Raw genomic sequence first — 22,010 nt, 5'->3', positions numbered from 1 at the left:
GTGTCAAGGACAGACAGGGTAGTGTATGAGGCTGGGTAGTAGGTATCAGCTACAAATACAGGCCTGACCCTCAAAGAGCACAGAACACACAGTACTTCTTGAGGCTAAAAACTTCCCACCCACCTCTCAGCCCCAGGAGGGGGTTAAACTATTAGTGGCTGAAAAGAGACCTGTTTTCACAGGCTAGCTTCCTCCATACCAACAAAGTTACTGTGCTGGGGAGGAAGCACATAAATTTGTGAAGCAGTTCTTGAAAGTTAAGACTTCCAGAATGAAGGTAGGATAGGCCAGAGCTGAAGGGGCTAGCTTGCCTGTCTATGGAAACCTTCCCTTTAGTGTCATTACTTTTTGCTTCTAACCACAGCCTGAAGCCAAGGCAGATCTGCCCTAACTTGGGCTTACCCAACACTGTAGGCAGGGAGGGGCCCGAGACAGTTAAGTTCCTTTTCTGGTCAGAACCTTTAAGCCTTCTTATCTGAAGAGCCAACTCTTGTCCCTCAGCCACCTTAGCCGTTGGAGATCTTTGAAACAACCTTTTAGTTTCTTCTGTAAGAAATTCCAATGTGAGTAGATAATTCTAGAACAGACAGCTCCAGAGTTACTCTTCACTTGATTTTGAAATTCATTGTGTGCATTTTTCACTTCCTAGATAGCTTCATGTTCCTATTATGTTTATCCAAACAGGATAAAATTAAAATAAGTATGCAACATGACCCCATATTTCTACTCTTAGGTATATACTCCCCCAAACTAAAAACAGATACATCAATGGGAATATTCATAGCAGCACTATTCACAATAGCCAAAATGTGGAAACGACCCAAATGTTCATGAGCTAATGATTGGATATACAACATGTGGCATATCCACACAATGGAACAGTATGCAGCCATAAAAAGGAATGAAGTACTGATTCCTGCTACAACACAAATGAGCCTTTAAAATATGGTGCTAATAAGTGAAACAGCCAGTCACAAAAGGTCACATAGTGTATGATTCTGTGTATATGAAATGTCCAGAATGGCCAAATCCATAGAAACAGAAATCAGATTAGTGTTGCCAAGGCCTGGAGGGAGGGGCCTGACTGAATGGGCATGGGGTTTCTTTCAGAGGGAGTGCAAATTTTCTGGAACTAGGTAGAGGCAAAAGTCATACAACATTGTGAATACTGAATGCCAATGAATTGTAAATTTTGAAATAGTTAATTTTATATTATGAAAATTTCACTTCAATTTTTAAAAATGCACAAAACAAAACAAAAATCCCCCAGCAACAACAACAAAACTCTGTGCATTCCCTGAACACAGCTTATCTAACACTTGGTGGCTTGGAGCAGGGGTTCCCCATGTATACAGGTCCAGGAAGAAGCTGGCATGGTGGGAGGCATTTGCATGTCGTGCGTGAACCTGAGTCAAGAAAGGCCCTGTTTAGGAGCAGTGGGCTGAGTTGGCCTTTGAAGTGGTGAGGAAATCACCACCCCCACCTCTTGCTCCAAGTCTTGTTTTGGATTGAGAGTCACAGGTAAAGAGTCTGAGGGCCAGCTGACCACAGAGCGTTGAGGAGTTTGAAGAATCTACACGCATTCTTGGTCTGTGGCCTGGCATAGCTGGCAGTGTGGAGGATGCGGGAGGGATCGTTGAAACATGTTCCTATTTCTTGAATCTAAAGACTCCTAGGCCTACTTCTTTGCACCTAAGTAGACCGATGTTGGGTTGTGTCTCCTTAGACCTGTTCTTTTTTAAAAATTTTTTATTTATTTATTCTTGAGAGACACAGAGACAGAGAGGCAGAGACACAGGCAGAGGGAGAAGCAGGCTCCATGCAGGGAGCCCAATGTGGGATTCGATCCCAGGACTCCGGGATCACGCCCTGAGCCAAAAGCAGACGCTCAACCACTGGGCCACCCGGGCTGCCCTCCTTAGAACTGTTCTTTGCCATAAGGTAGCTGAGGATCTGGGTGTGACTAAGAGGATATAGTTTAGTATCAGTCAGATACCTGGAATCTCTAAGGTATGAGTAGAGAGAAGAAAGGAACCCATGAGCCATCCCTGCCTGTCTCCTGTCTCCCTGCTTTGTTTTCCCTGGCCAGGGGTTCCTGGGCAGTTTCAAGGACTAGAAGTACAGCCAGACTGGGGTCCCAGGGAGATCAGAAGCCTCTGACCCCTCGTCTCCTGAGCAGGGCCTTGAGTGGAGGCTTTGGCACAGTGGATTGTTCCTTTCCCCAGCCCCAGTGCTAGTTTCCATGTTTTTTTGGGTTTCTGTGGGCCATTGGGAAGGAGGAGGAGGAGGGAGATGGTTTGCCAATTTCCTAATATAATAGCTCCCCTCTTCTCTTCTCTGCAGTGTTTGAGCTGGTCAACCAAGGGTGAGTGTCCCCACCCCTGGCGGCTGTGATGCCTGAAGCTTCTCGAGCTGCAGAGCTTCTCAAGGTGGTGCTTGGTTCTGCTGGTGAGAGAGGGTGAAGGCCAGTGTGTCTGCTTTGCTTTTCATGCATGTGTCGACCTTTCAGGCCGGTGATGGAAGTGCCCACTCTCAAACCACTCTCTGAAGACCAGGCCCGTTTCTACTTCCAGGACCTGATAAAAGGCATAGAGTACCGTAAGTGGGGGGGGGAGGGGAGTGCTGCAGAAGGACTCTCCCCCAGGGGTGGTTAGCATCCCACCTAGTGCATGGCCAAGTGGGAAAGTGGAATTTACCTCCTGGAGTGCAGGCAAGTGGGGGGGAAACAGAATTGTCTGAGATGCAGTCTTGGATAGCTGCAGAAAGCCATGTTCCTGATGAGCAGAAACCCTTTCTGCCACAAAAATTAAGAGCAATATTGATAGTGACTTTTCCTCAGCACCCTATGTATGCACTGGCACTGTTACGGGCTATATTTGCATTGTCTCTTATTCCCAGCAACCTTGGGATGGAGATCTTATTAACCTCTTGGAACCTTAGATTTCTCATCTGTAAAATGGAAATAAAGTGTCTCTCACCAGAGTCTAAATCAGTCAGTACATATCAGTAGTTCTCATTGACAGGTGTCCTTTCTGTTTCTGATCATTAAACATTTTGTCTCTTCCCTTGCCTATCACAAAGGATTGTTGTGAGATTGAAATGGGGGAAATGGAAAAAAAAAAAAAAAGAAATGGGGGAAATGGGAAGCACTTAACACAGGCTCAGGCCCCAGTCTGGGCACTCAACAAACAGGACTGCTCCCCCTATTACTGGTATCATCATCATCATCATCATCATCACCACCACCACTGGCAAAGAAATTCAGTTGGGTCTTCCAGGCCATAGGGCTGTCCTCTCCCATGGGTTGACATCCAGGCAGGAACAAGTTAAGTTCCCAGTCTTACTCTGTAGTCCATGCTTCCCATTTGACCTGCTCCAGTCATTGTTGCTATGATGAACGGGTTGACTGTTGGCATTAGTAAATGAAAATAGGTTTGACTGTCACAAGTTGAGGCTTCTAGCTGGAAGCCAGCTGGGCTCAATAAAAACTCTCCAGGGACCATCATCACTCACAACTTAGACTAGGTCGGATGGTTACTAACTATAATTGGCAGTCAGTGTTTCACTCATTTTTGAAGATAGGGTAACTTCTTTAAAGACATGCTTTCCCCCCTATCTTTCAAAGCTGGGGAGGTCTCCAGCAGGCTGGGGAGAGTGAAGCTGGAAGGGCCCTGGGGCGTGAGAGAGCAGAGAGGTCCATAGCTCTATGGGCTATGCAGAGCTCCTCATGTGACTTTCCTGCCTCCTCCCCCATCTGGTGTCCACCCCCCTCCCTATCCCCCCCCCAGTCCACTACCAGAAGATCATCCACCGGGACATCAAACCTTCCAACCTGCTGGTGGGAGAAGATGGACACATCAAGATTGCCGACTTTGGTGTGAGCAATGAGTTCAAGGGCAGCGATGCCCTTCTTTCTAACACCGTGGGCACACCTGCCTTCATGGCACCCGAGTCGCTCTCGGAGACACGGAAGATTTTCTCTGGGAAGGTAGGTGTGTGTGGACCTCCCTGGGATGTGGTGTTCAGCCTGTGTCGGCACCCTTCTGGTTTAAGTGGCAGAAATCCAGCTCAAACTGGCTTAAACAATGCATCTACTGGACCTTGTAGATGAAGAACGCCTTCCAGCTTGGCTAGAGACAGGGATTCAACAGGACTCCATCTCTCAGCTGTTTTCTTGAACTGATTTCCTACCCAGGGGGATGGGTTGCCAGCAGCTCCAGGGTACTTCCTCTCAGCTTATCCATCTCTGTAGAAAAGAGCATTCCTCTTTTTGAAGAGCCCTTGTCACAATCTCGGGTATTGGCTCTGATTGGTCCAGCCTGGGTCATGTGCCTGTCCTTAAGCCAATCACTATGGCTAGTGGAAATGAAGCTCTTATTTATTGGCCAGACCTGGGTCTTGTGCTCACCTAGAGGCCAGGGGCTGGATCAGTCTTTACCTGACTCGGTGGAGCCAGAGGCTAGAAGGAGTGTTTCCTCCTCAGAGGAAAGCTGGAGGATTTAGTTTTTGGCCCTTGCAGAAGCAGCGGACACCCCCTCGCTACCCCTTGTTCCCTTACATGAAGCACTCTTTTTCTTACAGGCTTTGGATGTTTGGGCCATGGGTGTGACGCTGTACTGCTTTGTGTTTGGCCAGGTAAGGGGATGGGGGTATCCTGTCTGCTGAGTGTTGTTGGGTAGCCCCCCTTGGATTAATAATTACCCTTCTGGGGAGACAGTACTTACTCATTGAGTTTATAATTTTATTTCCACAGTTAGACCTGAATGTCTAAAGAAAGCTGCCTTTGCAAGTGTACATAAACTGTATATAATAGTTCTATCTGTGAAAAACGATCTGTTGGGTCACCTGGGTGGCTCAGTGGTTGAGCATCTGCCTTTGGCTCAGATCATGATCCCAGGGTCCTGGGATCCAGTCCCACGGCGGGCTCCTTGTAGGAAGCCTGCTTCTCTCTCTTCCTGTGTCTTTGCCTCTCTCTCTCTCTGTGTCTCTCATGAATAAATAAATAAAATCTTAAAAAGAAGAAGACAAATGATCTGTTAACACAGAAGGATTGGCAGAGGCTCTAGGTATTGTAAATAGTTGATGAGTTTGGGGCAAGGACGACAAATGAGCTACCGATCTCCCTATTCCTACATCAGAGACAGACATCACAAATCAATAGCTGCTGGCACCCTTTCTTCCTGAGCCCAGGGCCGCTTGCTTTGATGTGCTTCTCAGCAGAGTGTTCCCAGAAGCTGTTGTTGGAGAGATAGACTGAAAATCCATTTGGCATTATTGATTTAAGGAGTGCTGTCTCCTCTCTTTGTTGTTGTTCTTTTGTTGTTGTTTTTTCATTATCAATTTTTAGGAACTTTAGTATTTTAACTCTAAAGTTCGGATTAGTTATGTGAGTACTAAAAGCATGGATTTTTCATTTTCATGAACTTGTGCTTCTGTTGAGGAAAGTTTAAGGAACAGGTCTCATCGTTTATAATGTCCTCCCCACCAATATTTGAGGAGAAAATTTTGAGTCACACAGCAAATTTGAAATAACTGTTTGAGAAACACCCACGTAACCACCACCTGTTTTCTGCCACAAACATTTCACTCTTATTTGCTCTATCACAAGCGGATCCATCTTCAACCTGTCTTATTTTTTTTTTACACATTCCAGAGTAAGTTGCTGACATCTCTATACTTCCTTCCAGATGCTTTGGAACATAGTCATTAGCTAGAGCTCACTATTTGTTTGTGATTCTTTTTTTTTTCCTTTTGGGCTAAAATTTATATATTATGAAATGTACATATCTTCAGTGTACTGGTTAATGAGTTCAGTCAAGTGGCTTCACCTATGAAATCCAAACTCTTATCTTAAGTTACTGCTCTTTTTTTTTTTAGAGATTTTATTTATTTATTCATGAGAGAGACAGAGAGAGAGGCAGAGACATAGGCAGAGGGAGAAGCAGGCTCCCTGCAGGGAGCCCAGTGAGGAACTCTACCCCAGGACCCCGGGATCACCACCTGAGCTGAAGGCAGATGCTCAACCACTGAGTCACCCAGATGTCCTCAAGTTACTGCTCCTAATGAAAGAATTTTCCTTGGATAGGAGAGGATGAGGTCCTATTCTGTGACTTTTTCCAACCTTCTGAACACCCCACATAATGGTTCCTTTTTCCAGCACAGTACCTGAGCTCCTCCTGCGTCAGTTCCTCCACCAAGTGAGAGCACTGATTTGTCACCAGGGAGGGGAGGTGGTACGTGAATGGGCTTCAGAGTCAGCTCAATCTAGGCTAAATCCCAGCTTTACACTTCCCTGGACATGTCACCTCTCTGAGCTTCTGTTTTTCTCTTCTGGAAAAATGAGAAGAATATTTATAATTTCTTGAGGCTCTGAGAGGATCACCTGAAATAATTCAAGCATTTGTAAATTCAACCAGGTATTTATCAAACCCCAGCTTTGCACCAGGGATGTTTCTGAGCACTAGATAAGCGGCCATAGCAAGACAGGCAGAAATCCCTGCCCTCTTAGAGCTGATGATCCTGTGCGGGGGTTAAACAGTAAACGAATACAAATGGAATATGTCAGGGATAGGAGCTCTGATGAGAAATCTCATGGTGGTTGGGGGGCGGGTGCCCTGCTTTAGACAGAAGCTCAGGAGGGCCTCCCCGAGAACGTGAGCTTTGATCCGATACCTGCATGATGGGAGAAAATGAGCCATGCAGATGCGGGTGGGAAGAACATTCCAGGTAGAAGGAATAGGCAATGAAGAAGTACTCATCCTGAGAAACCTCTGTCTGGGGCCTGGTCCAGGTTAAGCCCCCACAAATCACTGCTCTTGCTGCTACATCTTATGTATTGTTCTTACTATTATTATTGTTCACCCAGCAGGTGGTGAGGAGGAGTCTTTGCTTTTGTATAAGTAGGTAAATTAAAGCACAGCTACAGAAGATAGCCTCAGTGTGGTTGGGAAGGGCTCCTTCTGGAAGGACGTTCCTGGTTCTTTTAGACTTGTGGGTGTGGGAACTGCTTCCTCGCTTGATTGGGCTACTGGCCATTTATTACCCTGCTCTAGCCTACGTAGAGTGACGCTGACACAGGGTAGCCGTGGCAGGACTGCTGTGCCTGCCATCAACAGCCACTCTGTCCCTCACCTCTCTTCACAGTGCCCGTTCATGGACGAGCGGATTATGTGTTTACATAGTAAGATCAAGAGTCAGGCCCTGGAATTTCCAGATCAGTGAGTATTACCTGTCTGGGCTGAGTCCCCTTCCTCTCTAAGCTCTTGGTGTGTGTTTCCCACCCTTGATGTGTCTCCCTCACCCCGCCCAGGCCCGACATAGCTGAGGACTTGAAAGATCTGATCACCCGCATGTTGGACAAGAACCCAGAATCAAGGATTGTGGTGCCAGAAATCAAGGTACCGGGGGGCCCTTGCTCTGCCATGGGATGTGCACCATGGGCCAGGCCTGTGTCCTCTGCTTGGAATTGTTTGGCTCAGCCCTGCCTCGGCCAGGCCCCACGCCCCTCTGTTCACAGCACTGCGCCCTCCTTGGCACCGTTACCCTCCCCTGTCTTGGGCCTCCGGGCTGCTGGAGGGAATGGGGAGTGGGGAGGAGGATTTGAACTCGTGTTAACTGTGATCATGGAAGTGGAATCTGTTGCCAGTGGAGCAGCTAGTGCTCGCTCTGATTGGCTTGGGCTGATGGCATCCACCCTCCCTGGGCTAGACCAGGCTGGGGTCTCTGTGTGCTCCATACCCCGGCTGCCAAAGTCCCAGATCCTTACCCTGCCCCTGCCCATCCCTTTGAGAAATCTCAGTGAGGGTGGCAGGAAATTAGTGAACAATTTGACACCCTCTCTCCAGCCTGCTGAATTCCATCCTTTTGCTGAAATCACTGTTAGGAGAAATCCCTGTATACCCCCTACACCCAGACCAATGCCACATGCACACATCTGACTCTTATGGAAATCTAGAGGTTTGCTTCAGAAGTTTTTAGGCATCTAGCGAACTAGGATTTGAGGAGAGGGAGGCCAAATAATTACAGATAAGGGCTTGGACCCCAGGGGTGGGTAGTGGGGTGGGGAAGATCCCTGCCTGGGTCCTCTCCTGACTGTGTCCTTCTAACTGGTCTCACTGTGCCTCCTCAAGCCTCTCTTAGCCTTCTGTGAAATGGGGAGGATCTGTCTGTTCTGAGCAGAGCCTTCCGGGCATCAGGAAAAGTCGCTAAGGGGCGATGGGTGCTCCTTGGGCAACCGTACAAGGCAGATGCCAAATTCTGGTCACTTCTGTCAAGACCTGGGGCAGATGGAGAATGCGGTCCGGCACACATCTGGGCCTGGTGGCTCCCTCCCATTCTCTGTCTCTCTGTCTTTTCCACGTTTTCTTGCATCTCACTCACTCCCCCACCCGCTGCCTGGCTTGCCAGCTCTTTTGCATGCCTAACCTCAGGCCTCCACCTCTGCCCTCCCGCACTCCCTCCCTGGCTCCGCTCACTGGCAGGGCCTTGGTGTTACTCTCCGACCTCTGGGGCCAGTCGCCGGCCCCTCACCCCTCCTATCATTCGTTGAAGCTGCACCCCTGGGTCACGAGGCACGGGGCGGAGCCGTTGCCATCGGAGGACGAGAACTGCACGCTGGTCGAGGTGACCGAAGAGGAGGTCGAGAATTCGGTCAAACACATTCCCAGCCTGGCGACCGTGGTAAGGCAGAACGAACCACTGACCGAGAACAGGGACAGCCTGAGGCGGGCCTGTAAGGATGGGCCGGGACACAGGAGGGCAGCTGAGAAGCAGATACTGAGCCTGAGAGTTGGGATGCCCGGGTCTGTCCCTGACTCCCAGCTATCAGGCTCTGGGCCTTGGTCATACATCAGGGCAGGAGGCCCCTGCCCCTTGTAGTGTCAGCTCTATCTGCGGCCAGATTCTGGTCACTGTGGGATGGGTGGCTCTTCCCCACAGATTCTATCACCCTTTCTGGAATTCTTGCTTTTAGAGCACGCGGCAGGAGGAGAAGGACTGGGGCAGGTGCCAGGAGTGGAGCTGGAGCCGAGGTCTCTAAGATGGAACTCCTACTTGGCTGGCTCTTCTGTCTTCAGAGCAAATGGCTTAGTTTGTCTTGCATCTGCCCTGTGGGCAGCTACCGGGGCTAGGGGCTGGGGCTCCCAGGTCACTTTAATGGCCTTATGTTCCTTGGCCCAGGAAAAAAGATCCAGAATGTGGAGTCCTCAGGCTTAACCTTGGAGACTCTGGGAATCACTCACTGGCCAGTCTCCTGCTCGGGTGGGAGTTTGGCTCCAGGAAGGTGACCGGGATCGTCAAGGGCTGGGGGTCCAGGCAGCAGTCCCAGGGGCAGAATGCAGCTGGCCACCCACTAAGGCCCCTGTGAAAGGCCTGGGGTGTGTTTGGCTAGTACTGGCTCCAGCTGGCAGGCAGGACTCTTCCTCTGGAAGGAGCTGGTGAGACTTTCCAAAAAGACACAGTGTCTGGCCTCAAGTGACCACCCCTTTAGGAGCCTAAATGCTGGCTCCTTCTCTCCCAGCTTTGCACTTCTCCCTCCTGCTTCCCCACACACTTTCTCTCCTTCTTCCAAAACCTGAGCCCCTGGGGTGGGGCATCCATTCATATCTTCCTTCTCCTCCCCTACCTGGGGCCTCTGCATGACCTTCACTGTTAAAACTCACCCACACTCACTCCCTCTTTCTCATCCACTCCCTGCACTCATGTCCTACACCCACAGTGGGGGAGGCAGTTGGTGTTAGATCCAGGTGCCCACTATGGGTTATTCTGTTCTGGGCTCAGGATTCTTAGGAGAAGGTCTCTGACCCTTAGAGGTCTGGGAGCAGGAGGTACGTGATGAGTGAAACGAACATGGTGTGCCTGCCATCTTGGAGAGGCGGATGCTGGGCAAACCACCAACAAATAAATGTATAATGTAACAGGGGCTGTGAAGTACACCCCTAAGGGGGACTTGGACCCTCAAGAGGGGCATGTGGCCAAGCTGATGGGTTGAAGAAGACCTCCTGGAAGAAGCGGATGTGCACTGAGTGGATGGGAGTGTTAACTGGGCCAACGCAGAATCAGGAAGAGGGGGTTTCTGGCAGAGGGAAGAGCAAACGTGGTGATCCTTTGGTGGGAGGAAGCTAGGACCAACAGGAAAGTTCAAGAAAGCCAGGGCCACTGAAGCAGGGTGGGGAAGGTGAGGGATAGTGACATGAGTCTGGGTAGGAGATGGGGCCTGACCACACAAGACCTGAGGCCCCAGAAGAGATTTAAATTATGGTCCCAAGAGATGTCCAAAGCACTTGTAGCATTTGAATCAGGAGAGTAGCACCATCAGAAATGGTCTTTGGAAGACCCCATGTGGAACATAGAATGTGGCCACCAGGGAGGAAACGGGGGCTACTGCAGAGGGACTAAAAGATGGGGGGTGGTGCGAGTGTGTAGGGGTGGAGGGGGCGACACCTGGAGAGGCACAGAGGAAAGGGCTGGTGTGTTCCAGGAACCACAGAACACCAGGCTTGCGAGGGAGGAAGGGAGGGTGAACACCTTGCCAGGGGGCGTGGCCTTCAGTGAAAAGTCAGTGTTTTTCTCTTCTTTTTTAATGACATAGAATTTATGTAACATAGAACTAACCATTTTAAAGTGAACAATACAGTGGCTCTTATTACATTTATGACATTGTGCAACCATCACCTCTGTGATTCCAAAACATTTTCGTCCTCCATCCACCCCACCCCGGAAACCCTGTACCCATTAGCAGTCATGCTGTTCTTCCCTCTCACCAGCCCCTGGTGATTTCCAGTTCACCAGGACTGTCTCTCTGGACTTGCCTTTCCTAGGCATTTCCTATCAGTGGAATCATACCAGTATGTGGTTTTCTGTGCCTAGCTGCTTTTACTCAGCTTTGTGTTTATCCATGTTCATCCGTGTTGTAGCGTGCCCTGTTGTAACTGAATAATATGCCATTGCATGGATAGGCCACATTTTGTTTATCCATTTTTCAGATGATAGGTGTTTCCACCTTTAGGAACATCAGTGTGTTATTTTTTAAAAGATTTAATAATTTATTTATTTGAGAGAGAGCACAAGCAAGAGGGGAGAGGGCTGAAGGAGAGGGAGAAGTAGGCTCCCCTTGGGGCTCGACCCCAGGACCCTGAGATTATGACTTGAGCCGAAGGCAGACACTTAACCAACTGAGCCACCCAGGCAGCCCCATCCGTGTTTTTTTTAAATACTTAGATTTCTTCTTAGCAGCATACACACCAACTAATTCAGAAGCTCGGTCAATGCATAAAACAGCTTGAAGAGGCACCATACTCTGCTTGAGGGGTGGGGGCTAGTGCCTTTCAGGCTGAGGTCTTTTCCTTGAAAATTCCTTCATAGGTTACAGCAGCCAAAAGCATCACCAAAAATAACTCATTTGCTCCCTTGCTCCAGAATCTTCCCTGGCTCTCTGGCTAGCAGCAGGTTAAGTTCCAAAGTCCTTTGGGTGAAAAACTTTAAGTCAGGGAATGAGGGAATCAGACCTGGGTTTTGGAAAGGATAGGCCAGATCAGTGAAAGTGAGGCAGAAGATTGGGTGGCCAAGGGAAGCTGAGCAGGGGCCACGGGATATGATGAGGGTAGCACCTTTTCCCAAGGGATCCTCTCCTTAGGCAGGTGTTTGCTAACCAAGCTGGGGACTCAGTCTGTATTAGAGTGGGTGAAGGGGCACATGAGCAAGTTCCCATCACCAGCAGTGAATAAGCCTGCCCCCCATGCATCTCAGCCTTGGATGGACCTTTGGGACCTCTCGGCTCCCTCTCCCTCTCCCTCCCAGTAGTCTGTGGGCAGGCCACCCTCAATGTCCTAGGGTGTTTCCTCAGCTCTTACACCTGCTCAGGTGTTTCCTATCCTCCACTAAAATTCAGTCCCCTGAGAAATTGGCACCTTTGTGTGATGTAACCACCGTAAAAAACACACTGGTAGTTCCTTAGGATGTTAAATGGGGTCACCACATGATCTAAGAATTCCACTCCAGGGTATATACCCAAGAAAAACAAAAACATTTTGTGTAGAAAACATCCACACACAAAAACATGTGCACAAATATTCATAGAGCATTATTCACAATAGCCAAAAAGTGGAAACCTCTCACATGTCCATCAGTGGATGAACGGATAAACAAAATGTGGCATTTCCATATGAAAGAATATTATTTGGCTATGAAGAGGAACGAAGCGCTGATACCTGCTGCAACCATAGGAGCTTTGAGAACATGATGTTAAGTGCAGGAAGTGAGACCCAAAAGGCCACATTCTATGTGATTCTGTTTATGTGAAATGTCCAGAATAGACGAATCCTTAGAAAGAACACAGATTGGTGGTTGCCAGGGCCTGGGGGCAGGAGAAATGGGGTGTGAGTACTGGGTTGATAAAATGTTCTGAAAGTCAGTAGTGATGTGAATATACTAGAAATCATTGAACTGTACACTTTAAAATGGTGAATTTTCTACTATGGGACTTCTATTTCAGTTTTTAAAAAGTGCAGCCCCTGAATTTGGCCGGGAAAAGAGTAGCTGGTTTCTTGTTGGGGTGGTCAGATAGTTTTCACCAAAAAGAAAGGCCCAGATTTGAAGATGAGACAGATTGATGGGCCAAGAGGGCAGGTGTCGGGTTGGCTAGGTAAGATACATGGTGCCAAGTGTACTGGAAGGATAGTACTGGCCAGCTCTCTAGGGCTCAGGTAGACCAAGATGAGGTTAGGATAAGACCGAGGGATTTCAACCTTATCTCATTGGCAGCCAGGAGGAATGAATGGTTTTTTTTTTAAGATTTTATTTATTTATTCATGAGAGACACAGGCAGAGGGAGAGGCAGGCTCCATGCAGGGAGCCCGACATGGGACTCAATCCTGGGTCTCCAGAATCACGCCCTGGACTGAAGGCGGTGCCAAACCACTGAGCCACCCAGGCTGCCCAGTTGTGAATGGTTTTGGACATGAACTAGTCAGATTTGGTGATGGTTTGGGTTTTTGTGCCTTCAGTGGGAGGGATGCTGCCCAGGATCTCTCAAAGGCCTGTCACCAACCACAAGCCTTGGGAGTAACTGGGAGAGAAAGGAAAAGGGAGACGGCATTGGGGGAAATGTGGCCTGGAGTCTCCCCCAGGTGGCCCAGCTCCCTCTTCTGTCCTTCAGATCCTGGTGAAGACCATGATACGGAAACGCTCTTTTGGGAACCCATTTGAGGGCAGCCGGCGGGAGGAGCGCTCATTGTCAGCCCCTGGAAACTTGCTCACGTGAGTGTCCACCTGCCTTACTCTGGGTAGGGGAATGAGAGGCTGGACCAGGGCAGTGTTGCCCAGCCCACTCCGTCCAGGCCCATCCCTGGAGCGAAGCATCTGGAATGACTCAGACCAGATCTCCCAGGCTCAGTAGGAACATTGGAGCAGCTGTCTCTGGTTCTGCCCCACCCCAACTCAGCCCAGCTCCTTTTGTGGATAGTGAGCCCCTGCTGGAGTTCTACCTTTCTCAGGGAAACTTGCACTTTAACTGGGGGACCTCTTGACAATCAGAAGGCATTTCTGTGGCCCAGAAACATGCATGCTTGATGGTGGGATTATCAGCCCTGTGATGGAGGAGCAAGGCCTATCTCACCCACATGACCCTCTGTGCCACGCAGAGGTGCCCTGCTCAAGATCCCCCTGGCAGCAGCTCTGTGAAGCTGGTGTTTGGTCTGAGTGTCTCTGGGGTGGGCGACAGGCATCTCATAGATCCCAAGGGTCCCTTCTCACTTCCCTTTTCCCTCCCCTCTGGCCATTCCAGCAAAAAACCAACCAGGGAGTGTGAGCCCCTGTCTGAGCCCAAGGTAATGCCTGCCTGCCTGCGCTGTAGCCTCTGCCGGAGCCTGGGGGCGGGGGCAGCTGCAGAGCACGGGGCATCCCCACCAGGCGGAGGTTCCTCCCAGCTTGGGCTGCTGCGCCCAGGCTCACCTTGGGCCTCTGGACCTAGATTAAAAAACAAAGGTCATCCTGGGGCTTGGACCTGATGGTGGTCGTGCATGTGGGCTGGGGCTGCGGGTGCATGGCGCTCCACCCGGAATGCCTGTGAATCCACCCAGGTCTTCTGACCCAGTCTGGTACCCACATATGCTCAGTGCACGTCAGTGGCATTGAGGCTGTGTCACAGGATCCCGTGGCTGCCCCTGCCCTGGGTCCATGTGGTCAGAGCATAGATCAGGCATGCATTGTTCTGGGGCTCTCCAGCATCTACCCTTTCTTCTCTGATGAGTTAGGACCTAGAAAATAAGTTCCCTTCCAGCCTGCTGCAAATTAATGTAGCAATCTTCTGTCCCCAGGGTGGATCTGAACCTTTTCCTTTGGCCATCTCTTTTCTTTTTTAAAAAGATTTTATTTATTCATGAAAGACAGAGAGGCAGAGGCACAGGCAGAGGGAAAAGCAGGCTTTCTGCAGGGAGCCTGATGTGGGACTCGATCCTGGAATCCCAGGGTCATGACCTGAGCAGATGCTCAACCACTGAGCCCACCCAGGTGCCCTGACCATCCCTTTTCTAAACGCAGTGTCTTCTCAGCATTTTCAGCATGTCCCAGGACAGATGAGAATTTTTGTCCCTGTGGACTAAGATCATAAACACTTAGCATTCCTGCTGCTTCTCATCCCCCCACTGCCTATGGCAAGATAGAAATTCCAGTATTCTTTCCATCGAGCTCAACTCACTACCTTATCCTCGACTGGGAGCTCCATTTCTGTGTTTTTTTCTTTTTTAAGATTTTATCTATTTATTCAGGAGAGACACACACAGAGAGAGAGAGAGATGCAGAGACACAGGCAGAGGGAGAAGCAGGCTCCATGCAGGGAGCCTGATGTGGGACTCCATCCCAGGTCTCCAGGATCAGGCCCTGGACTGAAGGTGCCGCTAAACTGCTGAGCCACCCGGGCGTCTCAGTATTAAATTTTTTTTTATGTTTAAAATCTTATAGCTGGAAAGCCATTTCTGTGTTTTAAGAGCAGCTTTATTGAAATATAATTCATATATTACACAGCCCTGTACCCTTAGCTATCACCACCAATTCCCTATTCCGAGGTTTCTATAGAGTTGCCTATTCTAGACACTTCACATCAGTGGAATCATACAACACGTGATCTTCTGTGACTGGCTTCTCTCACAGCCTCATGTTCCAAGGTTCATCCACAGTGTAGCAGGTGTTAGAGCTTCATTCTTTTTGTGGCCCAGTTATATTTCATTGTACGGGTAGACCACATCTTACTCATCCATTCATTAGGTGATGGGCATTGTTAACATTTGGGGCATTGTTAACATTGATGGGCATTTGATTGTCCCGAATGAATGCTGCCACAAGCATTCACATATAAGCAAGCGGCCATGTCTGTGTGTTAGGAGTTGACTTATGAGATGAAATTTATTGGCGACCCTCATCCCGAGAGTCAAGGGCTGAATAATGTAGTGGACTGTTTATGATCAGGGAAAGTGGCTGTTAACAATCAGCCAGTTGCTGGCAGCCTGAGAAGACTGCTTCATCCCTGTGAGGCTATCCCCCGGCTCTCTACCGCCTATTCTTTCAGCCTCCCAGGTGACAGGGAGTGGACAGGGACTGGCCTTTTTTTCCTCAATCTCAAGTTTTAGGGTTTGCCTCCTGTTTGCAAGTCTGTCATCTCTTTCTTATTTTCAGTGAGCTCAGAATCACAAGCTACCAAGAGATTGGCCTTTGGGCCAATCCTTTATTCCCTCACCTGCAGTCCCAGCAAGACCTGGAGATTGCCCTAAGCCTGCTGGCGGGATGCTTTGATTGTCCACATGACCCAGCACTCTGGAGTTCCAAGGGTTTATACAGATGTCGGAGACCTCGGGCCTAAGGCCTGCCAGCCATCTGCAACAAGAGCCAGCTGGTACATGCAGGCACTTCTAGGGCAGGAATTGAGGACCTGATCTGACATCTAGTTACAGCTCTCCTGCCTGGGAGATTTGACCCCCTATTCTTTGGCAGAAACATAAAAGCCAATGAGCCTGCTCTTTCAACAGAGAGGGGTTTCTTCCTAGGAGTGTACAGACATCACACTCTCGTCCCTTGTGCTGGGACGGAGGTTCCCTTCTGGCCAGGGACATGTCTGCTGTGGCAAGCCCAGCAGCTTCTCTTCGAAGGGCCAACGCTGCTGGCTGATGGCATGGGACTTGGGCTTCTCCTCAGGGATTTTCCTTCCCACCTCCCTAATGAATTAGGGTGTCCCCCCTCCACTCAGGTAGGTCTAGCTGAGGGCACTTCAGGATGTGACCTGTCAGGGACACAAGGACACCTTTACTCCCACCTCCTTGGTTTCTTCTGCTCTGATCACTCACTTTGCTGAGAGGAGGGCCCTTCTCTCTCCATCCAGAGTGTCCCATGGGCCTGTGTGCTGGGGATGGTTCTCTTGACCACTGTTTCTGAAAGGCTGGCTGTGTGCCAGGCCAAACCCAGGTGGTCCTGACCACTGCCCCCTGGAAGCTCACCTTCAAGTAACTAAAGATTAATCTTCAATCTTAGCCTGAAGAAGGAAGGTTGGGGTGGAGGGAACACATCAGAATACCTAAAACCTCCACGAACAGTCCCCAAGGCTGGCCGCACACGCTCCTCACATGGCATGATTTTAGGTGTTAAATAGATAGGTTTGCATCTATTTTTATAGTTCTTTTCTATTTTTGGCAAGTGATGCTGCTTCTCCATTTACAAAGGGGGATATAATGTCTCCTTTGAAACTTTTGTATAGGTGAGGAAAGGGGAGAGACTCTAAAAGCTAAGTCAGTGACCTTCCAGGTGGTGTGGGAATAAGGGAGAGGCTCCAGCTGCAGCAGCCTTGCCTTAACGTGGGTTTTCTGTTCGGTGAGCAGGAAGCAAGGCAGCGAAGACAGCCTCCAGGGCCCCGACCCGGCCCCCGTGGGGGAGGAGGAAGTGCTCTTGTGAAAGGCGGTCCCTGCACCGAGAGTTGGGGGGCCCCGGCCCCCGGCCCCCGCGCTCGCATGCATCCTCTGCGGCCCGACGAGGCGATGGAGTAGCTGCCCGGACACCCGACCTCGCATGCAGGCTGCACCCTGCGTTTCCATAGCAGCATGTCCTACGGAAACCCAGCACGTGTGTAGAGCCTTGACCGTCATCTCTGGTGTTTTTGTGTTTTATTTTGTTTTGTTCCGTTTTGTTTTATTCCTTTGTTGTTTTAAAGGGGACCAAAAAAAAAAAGACTTGACTCCATGACATCGACCTTGGCCACTGGCTGGCTGAACAGGCAGGTGTGAGGAGTTGCAGACCCAAAGCCACTTGCATTTTGGGACGATTGCTTTTTAAAACGTTTTTATGCCAAAAATCCTTCATTGTGAACTCAGAACCATGTCAGATATACTAAGGTGAATGTGTGTGGGGTTCGAAAACCATGAAAAACTGGCAGAAAACTCTGGCGGTGTGGGCTGAGACCACAGAGTTAGTTGCTGCGTTTGAAAGGGAGAAGAAGAGGGAGTGTGACTCCCCTGCAAACCTCGAAAGCCCCAAACTCCAAGCTGTGGCACCTTCCAGGACGGTGGACTCACAGAGTCAGGGTAGGGCTAGCCTTCAGTAGCTGCAGGGAGCTTTGGTGCACCTTATTTGTAAGAAGGACTTAAATTTTTTTTAATGGGTAAAGTTGCAGTCAGGAAAAGGGAAAGGGCTTGAAGCTCATTAATTGCTTTTCAAAGGGGATTTTCCATCCCTCAAAGGGTGTTCCGTGTGGTTGGGCAGGGAGCAGTTTCACCTAAAGGAGTGATAGCCACTCACAGCAGGTTTCTGAAACATTAACTGAGCTCTAGTAAATCTCTTGTTCAATGACAAAAACTTCAGGGTGAAATCCTACACTTCCATGTACATTACATGACTTAAGAGTAAACAAAATATTTTCAATTCTCTAGACTGAAGTCTAGAGTAGTTCAGAGGTCATTTAGAGCTTCCAGGATACGTTCCCCAGCTTTAGGCATGTGATCAGAGTTAGAGCCCATGAAACCTGTGCCTGTATATTAGCAGCTTGGCTTGTTTATAACCTCCGTATTCTAGAGACTGCCAAGGTTTTGTTTTCTCAAATATTAGCTGATTGTTGTGGTTAGTGAAACAGTTTCTGGAGGGCCAGTGAGGAAATACTCTGATGCGACAGAGACACAAATGCTCATCCTTACGGGTAAAGCCCTATTGGGATCTACACAGTCACTTTGGGGCACCCTTTTAGAGAAGGTGGTTGAAACCTAGAGCAGTCCTCAGGGCCCAGGAGAACCAGGGCTTGGCACAGGGAGTTCTGTTTTGTAAGCCAAAGGTCCAGACAGAAAAGGCTTTACCTTTTTGGGTTCCATCTCAGACATGGAAGTTTCATTGAAGTTAAGTGTGACTTCTTTCCGGAGCCACAGATGGCTGAGCCAAGTTCAAGGGGGAGGAGAACAGGAAGGCCTCTGCCCTGGGAGATTCCCAGTGCTTTGCGGACTCCGGCTTGGGGGAAATGGTGTCGGTAACTGGCCTCGGAGGACATGCTTGCCTGTAGTTTCTGATCATCATTGGCAGGAGGATCTTCTGCAGAGAGACAGCAGAGCAAGACCTCGTGCCCCCGCCACCCAGAGCATTCACAGAACCTGGGTGTTCCTGGCTTCCACAGATCTTTGTAAGCTCTTGACTGTCATTTAGCTCAACTTTTTTTGCTATTTTATAAACAGTATAGAAATAGGGGATGCTGGTTTCCAAGAGCAAAGGACAGCCGTCAAGATGGAGGGTTGTCTGGCCTGCTTTCTTTTTGTGACCTGGTACTTCCTCTTGCATTCTGCGCTTGTTTATATTTATGGGCACCACCCCTTCTGGGAGCAGCTGGGGTCTGGTTAGTTTGCAATAAGCACCTTGCAGTAGTTAGAGTCCTTAGTCCCCGCCTGTCTGTGTGGACTCTGGTCTGGCCGAGTGGCTCACCCAGGGCGGGCTGGCAGCATGCGGAGCTTCTGCAGAAATCCTGTTTACACAGTTGCATCGGGTAAGAACATTTCTTCTGCCACAGAACTCCCCACTTAAGGTTTCCTGTGTGGAATGTCGGCTGTTTAGGTGGGTGGGTTCATAACTTTTTTTCAAAGAAACACCAAAGAAAGCTGTGTGAAGGAAGCTCCACCCCCAAAAAAGGATAAGCAGAGGGCTGTACCATCATGCGGTAGAGTTACCATTTTCCTGGAGCACAAACGTTGGCTTTTGAGAAGCTGGCTCTGTCAGGAAGGGGGAGAAGCCATCATGGGCAGCTTTCCCAGGTGAGCAAAAGGGGTGCCCTGGCAGTTTCTTCCATTGTTGGCTCATCTGTGGGACCAACTTGGTGTAAGCAACTGGGGCTTGCACAGGTTCTTGCCCCAACATCCTCTGTCCTGCTCCACTTCTACCATCTCTTCCACAGCCCTACCAGGGGCTCCGAGAAAGCCTTAGCTAGCCCCTTGACGGCCCTGGGGGCTGGAGAGGCTGTCTCCCCAGTGGTCTGGCTTTCCTGTGAGTTAGGGCTCCCACCCTTTCTGGAACAAAGAGGCAAACACCTGAGCATTGAAGTGGGCTCAACCTGTTGCTCTCACTCATCTTCCAAAGGAGAGCTTTGTGTTGCTGGGGGGAAGAACTATGACCTCCACTTGTTTCCAAGGTGCTAGAGAAGGTTTCAAGGTCGTCAGTTCCCATCCTCTTTGCAGCTTTATGGGCCGAGTTTCGCAGAACTGCTAACTTTTCTATTCTGTGTCTGATTTAATGCCCGATGCTTCTGTTTTATTCCTGATCCTTTCTACTATGCATTTTCCTTTTATCAGGTGTACAAAGTTAAATACTGTGTATTTATCACTTAAAAGTACATGAATTTAAGAGAAAAATAAGCCTTTGGTGTTTTTCCACAGATGTTTAAGCTTCTCTGTAAACTTGAAATAAACAGCAAAATGGTGCAAAGCCTAGGCCTTTTGGGGACATTTTTGTTGGTCATTGTTTATAGATATCTCTAGGACATCCATCCTTATGTCTGTTTTTCTTCCTTTGTGAGATCAGATGTCCACGTCAGTATAACATATTCAGCATTATATTATTCATGTCAGTGTAACCATGTCCTAGTATCCTGCTACTGAAAGTGTGGTCCCTGGACTGGGAGTGTCAGCATCTCCTGGGAGTGGGGTGGAAATGCAAGTTCCCAGACCCCATTTAAAGAAGATCCCCAGGTAACTTGTGTGCCCACTGAAGTCTGAGAAGCACTGTTTTAGCAGGCAGGTAATTGCTAGTTCTTCTTTGGAGACCAACCAGGTGAGCAGCTACGGGAGCAATATTAATTACACATGGAACACATCCTGCGAGCAGGCATGTTCTAGGACACATCACCCCACAAGGTAGGTATTTATCCCATCTTATGGATTATCACCTGCAAAGTGAAGCTCAGGAAAGTGAAGTCAGTTGTCCAAGGGTTCCAACTTTGGTAGCAAATGCAGTCTTCTACAGAGCTTGGACAGTTGCAGGTTGGTTTGTTTTAGTTTTATTTATTTATGAGAGACAAAGAGAGGCAAAGACATTGGCAGAGGGAGAAGTAGTCTCCCTGGGTGAGAAGCCCACGTGGGACTCGATCCGAGGACCCAAGGATCATGACCTGAGCCAAAGGCAGATGCTCTACCACTGAACCACCCAGGTGCCCCAGTTGCAGGTTTTCATGGCATTTGGAGACTTAGAACTGATGCTTCCTTCAGGCTAGAGGCTGGGGGTTCCCTGCACTTCAAATGTGAATCTAGCCCATGACATTGCTTTATTGGCTTTGAGCTTAGGTTTTTTGGTAAAAGGGATGGCAGATGAAGTCTGAAAGCTCCTTGTTCTGTTGTTGCAGAAATGTAACATTGGAATACTGGTCTTTAAGAGTCAAGAGCAGGTGTTCCTATCCAAAGACTCCACTGAGAATTGAATGAAAGCTCTAAGACATGCAGACAGGTGCATCACTTTGCAGAGTTTAGGTAGGAGTTCCAGAGACTGGAAATCTGTCCATGGGTGCATGGGTGCTACTTAAGCAGCAGCCTGGGGAATGCCAGCCAGTGGGAATATAGCTGAATGGTGAGTAAAATAAGCAATCCTTTCCCCATCCTGCACCCCAGCTGGCCTTAGCATTACATTTGAGAAAAAAGGAGGCCAAAAGAAGTCTCCCCCACTCTGTTAACTATCACTTCTTAGCCTGCCAGATGAAAAACTGTCCCTAAAAAATTCCAGCTCCACTTGATCCGTGTGTTTCAAGCAGGCTTTTTTTTTTTTCTTTCTTTCAAAAAGGCAGCACGGGGGTTCCTGGGTAGCTCAGTGGTAGTGTCTGCCTTTGGCTCAGGTTGAGATCTCGGGGTCCTGGGATTGAGTCTTGCATTAGGCTCCCTGCAGGAGCCTGCCTCTCTCTCTGCCTATATCTCTGCCTCTCTCTGTTGTCTCTCATGAATAAATAAAATCTTTAAAAAGAAAAAGGCAGCACAAGCCAGAGCTTTTTCAAAGGGGTTTGTTAAATGTTTGTTTTGTTTTTGCGCCCCCCCCCAAGCAAGAAAAGCCCAGTTTTATCCAGCAGAAGCAGGCACTTCTAAAATAAACGTTCCCTTTAGTACTTGGAAATGAATTCGTGATTGGGGGGGGGGGGAGACAAGCAGCTCCTGAAGACTTGTTGCAGAATTAAGTTGGTGTGAAGGCATAGCTAGAAATAACTTTATTAACATTTCAAAGTAGGTGTAGGTGGTGCTGCTTGTAGCTGGAGACTTCTGGAAAGCAAGTGGGGAGGGGAGAGGATAAGCCATGTTCTTGTTACCTAAAATTGTGTCCTCCATAGTGTAGTGTCACAATTATAGGTAAAAAAAACAAAAACAAAAACCAAAAAAACCGCACGTGCGGGTAAGACAAGTAGTCACCATGGTACAAAATCTGGTACAAAATCATGGTACAACAACCTCAGATCAAAATTCTTAAGGCCTTCAAGAGAAGGTCAAGTCAGGGGAAAAACACCTAAGCTCCAACAACAGACTCAAGAAGTTTTT

General features: G+C 48.9%; 1 protein-coding gene across 7 annotated transcripts in view; it reads left to right on the top strand.

Moving 5' to 3' along the window:
- Positions 1–19,926, top strand: part of CAMKK2 (calcium/calmodulin dependent protein kinase kinase 2) — a 51,203-nt gene extending 31,277 nt beyond the window's left edge. For 4 of the 7 annotated variants that reach the window (XM_055322209.1, XM_055322205.1, XM_055322210.1 and 1 more), the window contains 10 exons: positions 2,344–2,365; positions 2,510–2,598; positions 3,789–3,988; positions 4,582–4,635; positions 7,144–7,217; positions 7,310–7,397; positions 8,551–8,679; positions 13,154–13,254; positions 13,781–13,823; positions 16,860–19,926. In XM_055322209.1, the coding sequence (XP_055178184.1) occupies positions 2,344–2,365; positions 2,510–2,598; positions 3,789–3,988; positions 4,582–4,635; positions 7,144–7,217; positions 7,310–7,397; positions 8,551–8,679; positions 13,154–13,254; positions 13,781–13,823; positions 16,860–17,024 (965 nt within the window). In that variant the 3' untranslated portion in view covers positions 17,025–19,926. The remainder of the gene's footprint in view (positions 1–2,343; positions 2,366–2,509; positions 2,599–3,788; positions 3,989–4,581; positions 4,636–7,143; positions 7,218–7,309; positions 7,398–8,550; positions 8,680–13,153; positions 13,255–13,780; positions 13,824–16,859) is intronic. The other 3 variants (XM_055322206.1, XM_055322208.1, XM_055322212.1) reach the window with 3 other exon arrangements.
- The last annotated feature ends 2,084 nt before the right edge of the window (positions 19,927–22,010 follow it).

The sequence above is a fragment of the Nyctereutes procyonoides genome, unplaced genomic scaffold (genome assembly GCF_905146905.1).
Source record: "Nyctereutes procyonoides isolate TBG_1078 unplaced genomic scaffold, NYPRO_anot_genome, whole genome shotgun sequence".
Taxonomy (NCBI): domain Eukaryota; kingdom Metazoa; phylum Chordata; class Mammalia; order Carnivora; family Canidae; genus Nyctereutes; species Nyctereutes procyonoides.
Note: the sequence above shows the minus strand (reverse complement) of the source record. Positions and strands in the feature narration are given on the sequence as shown.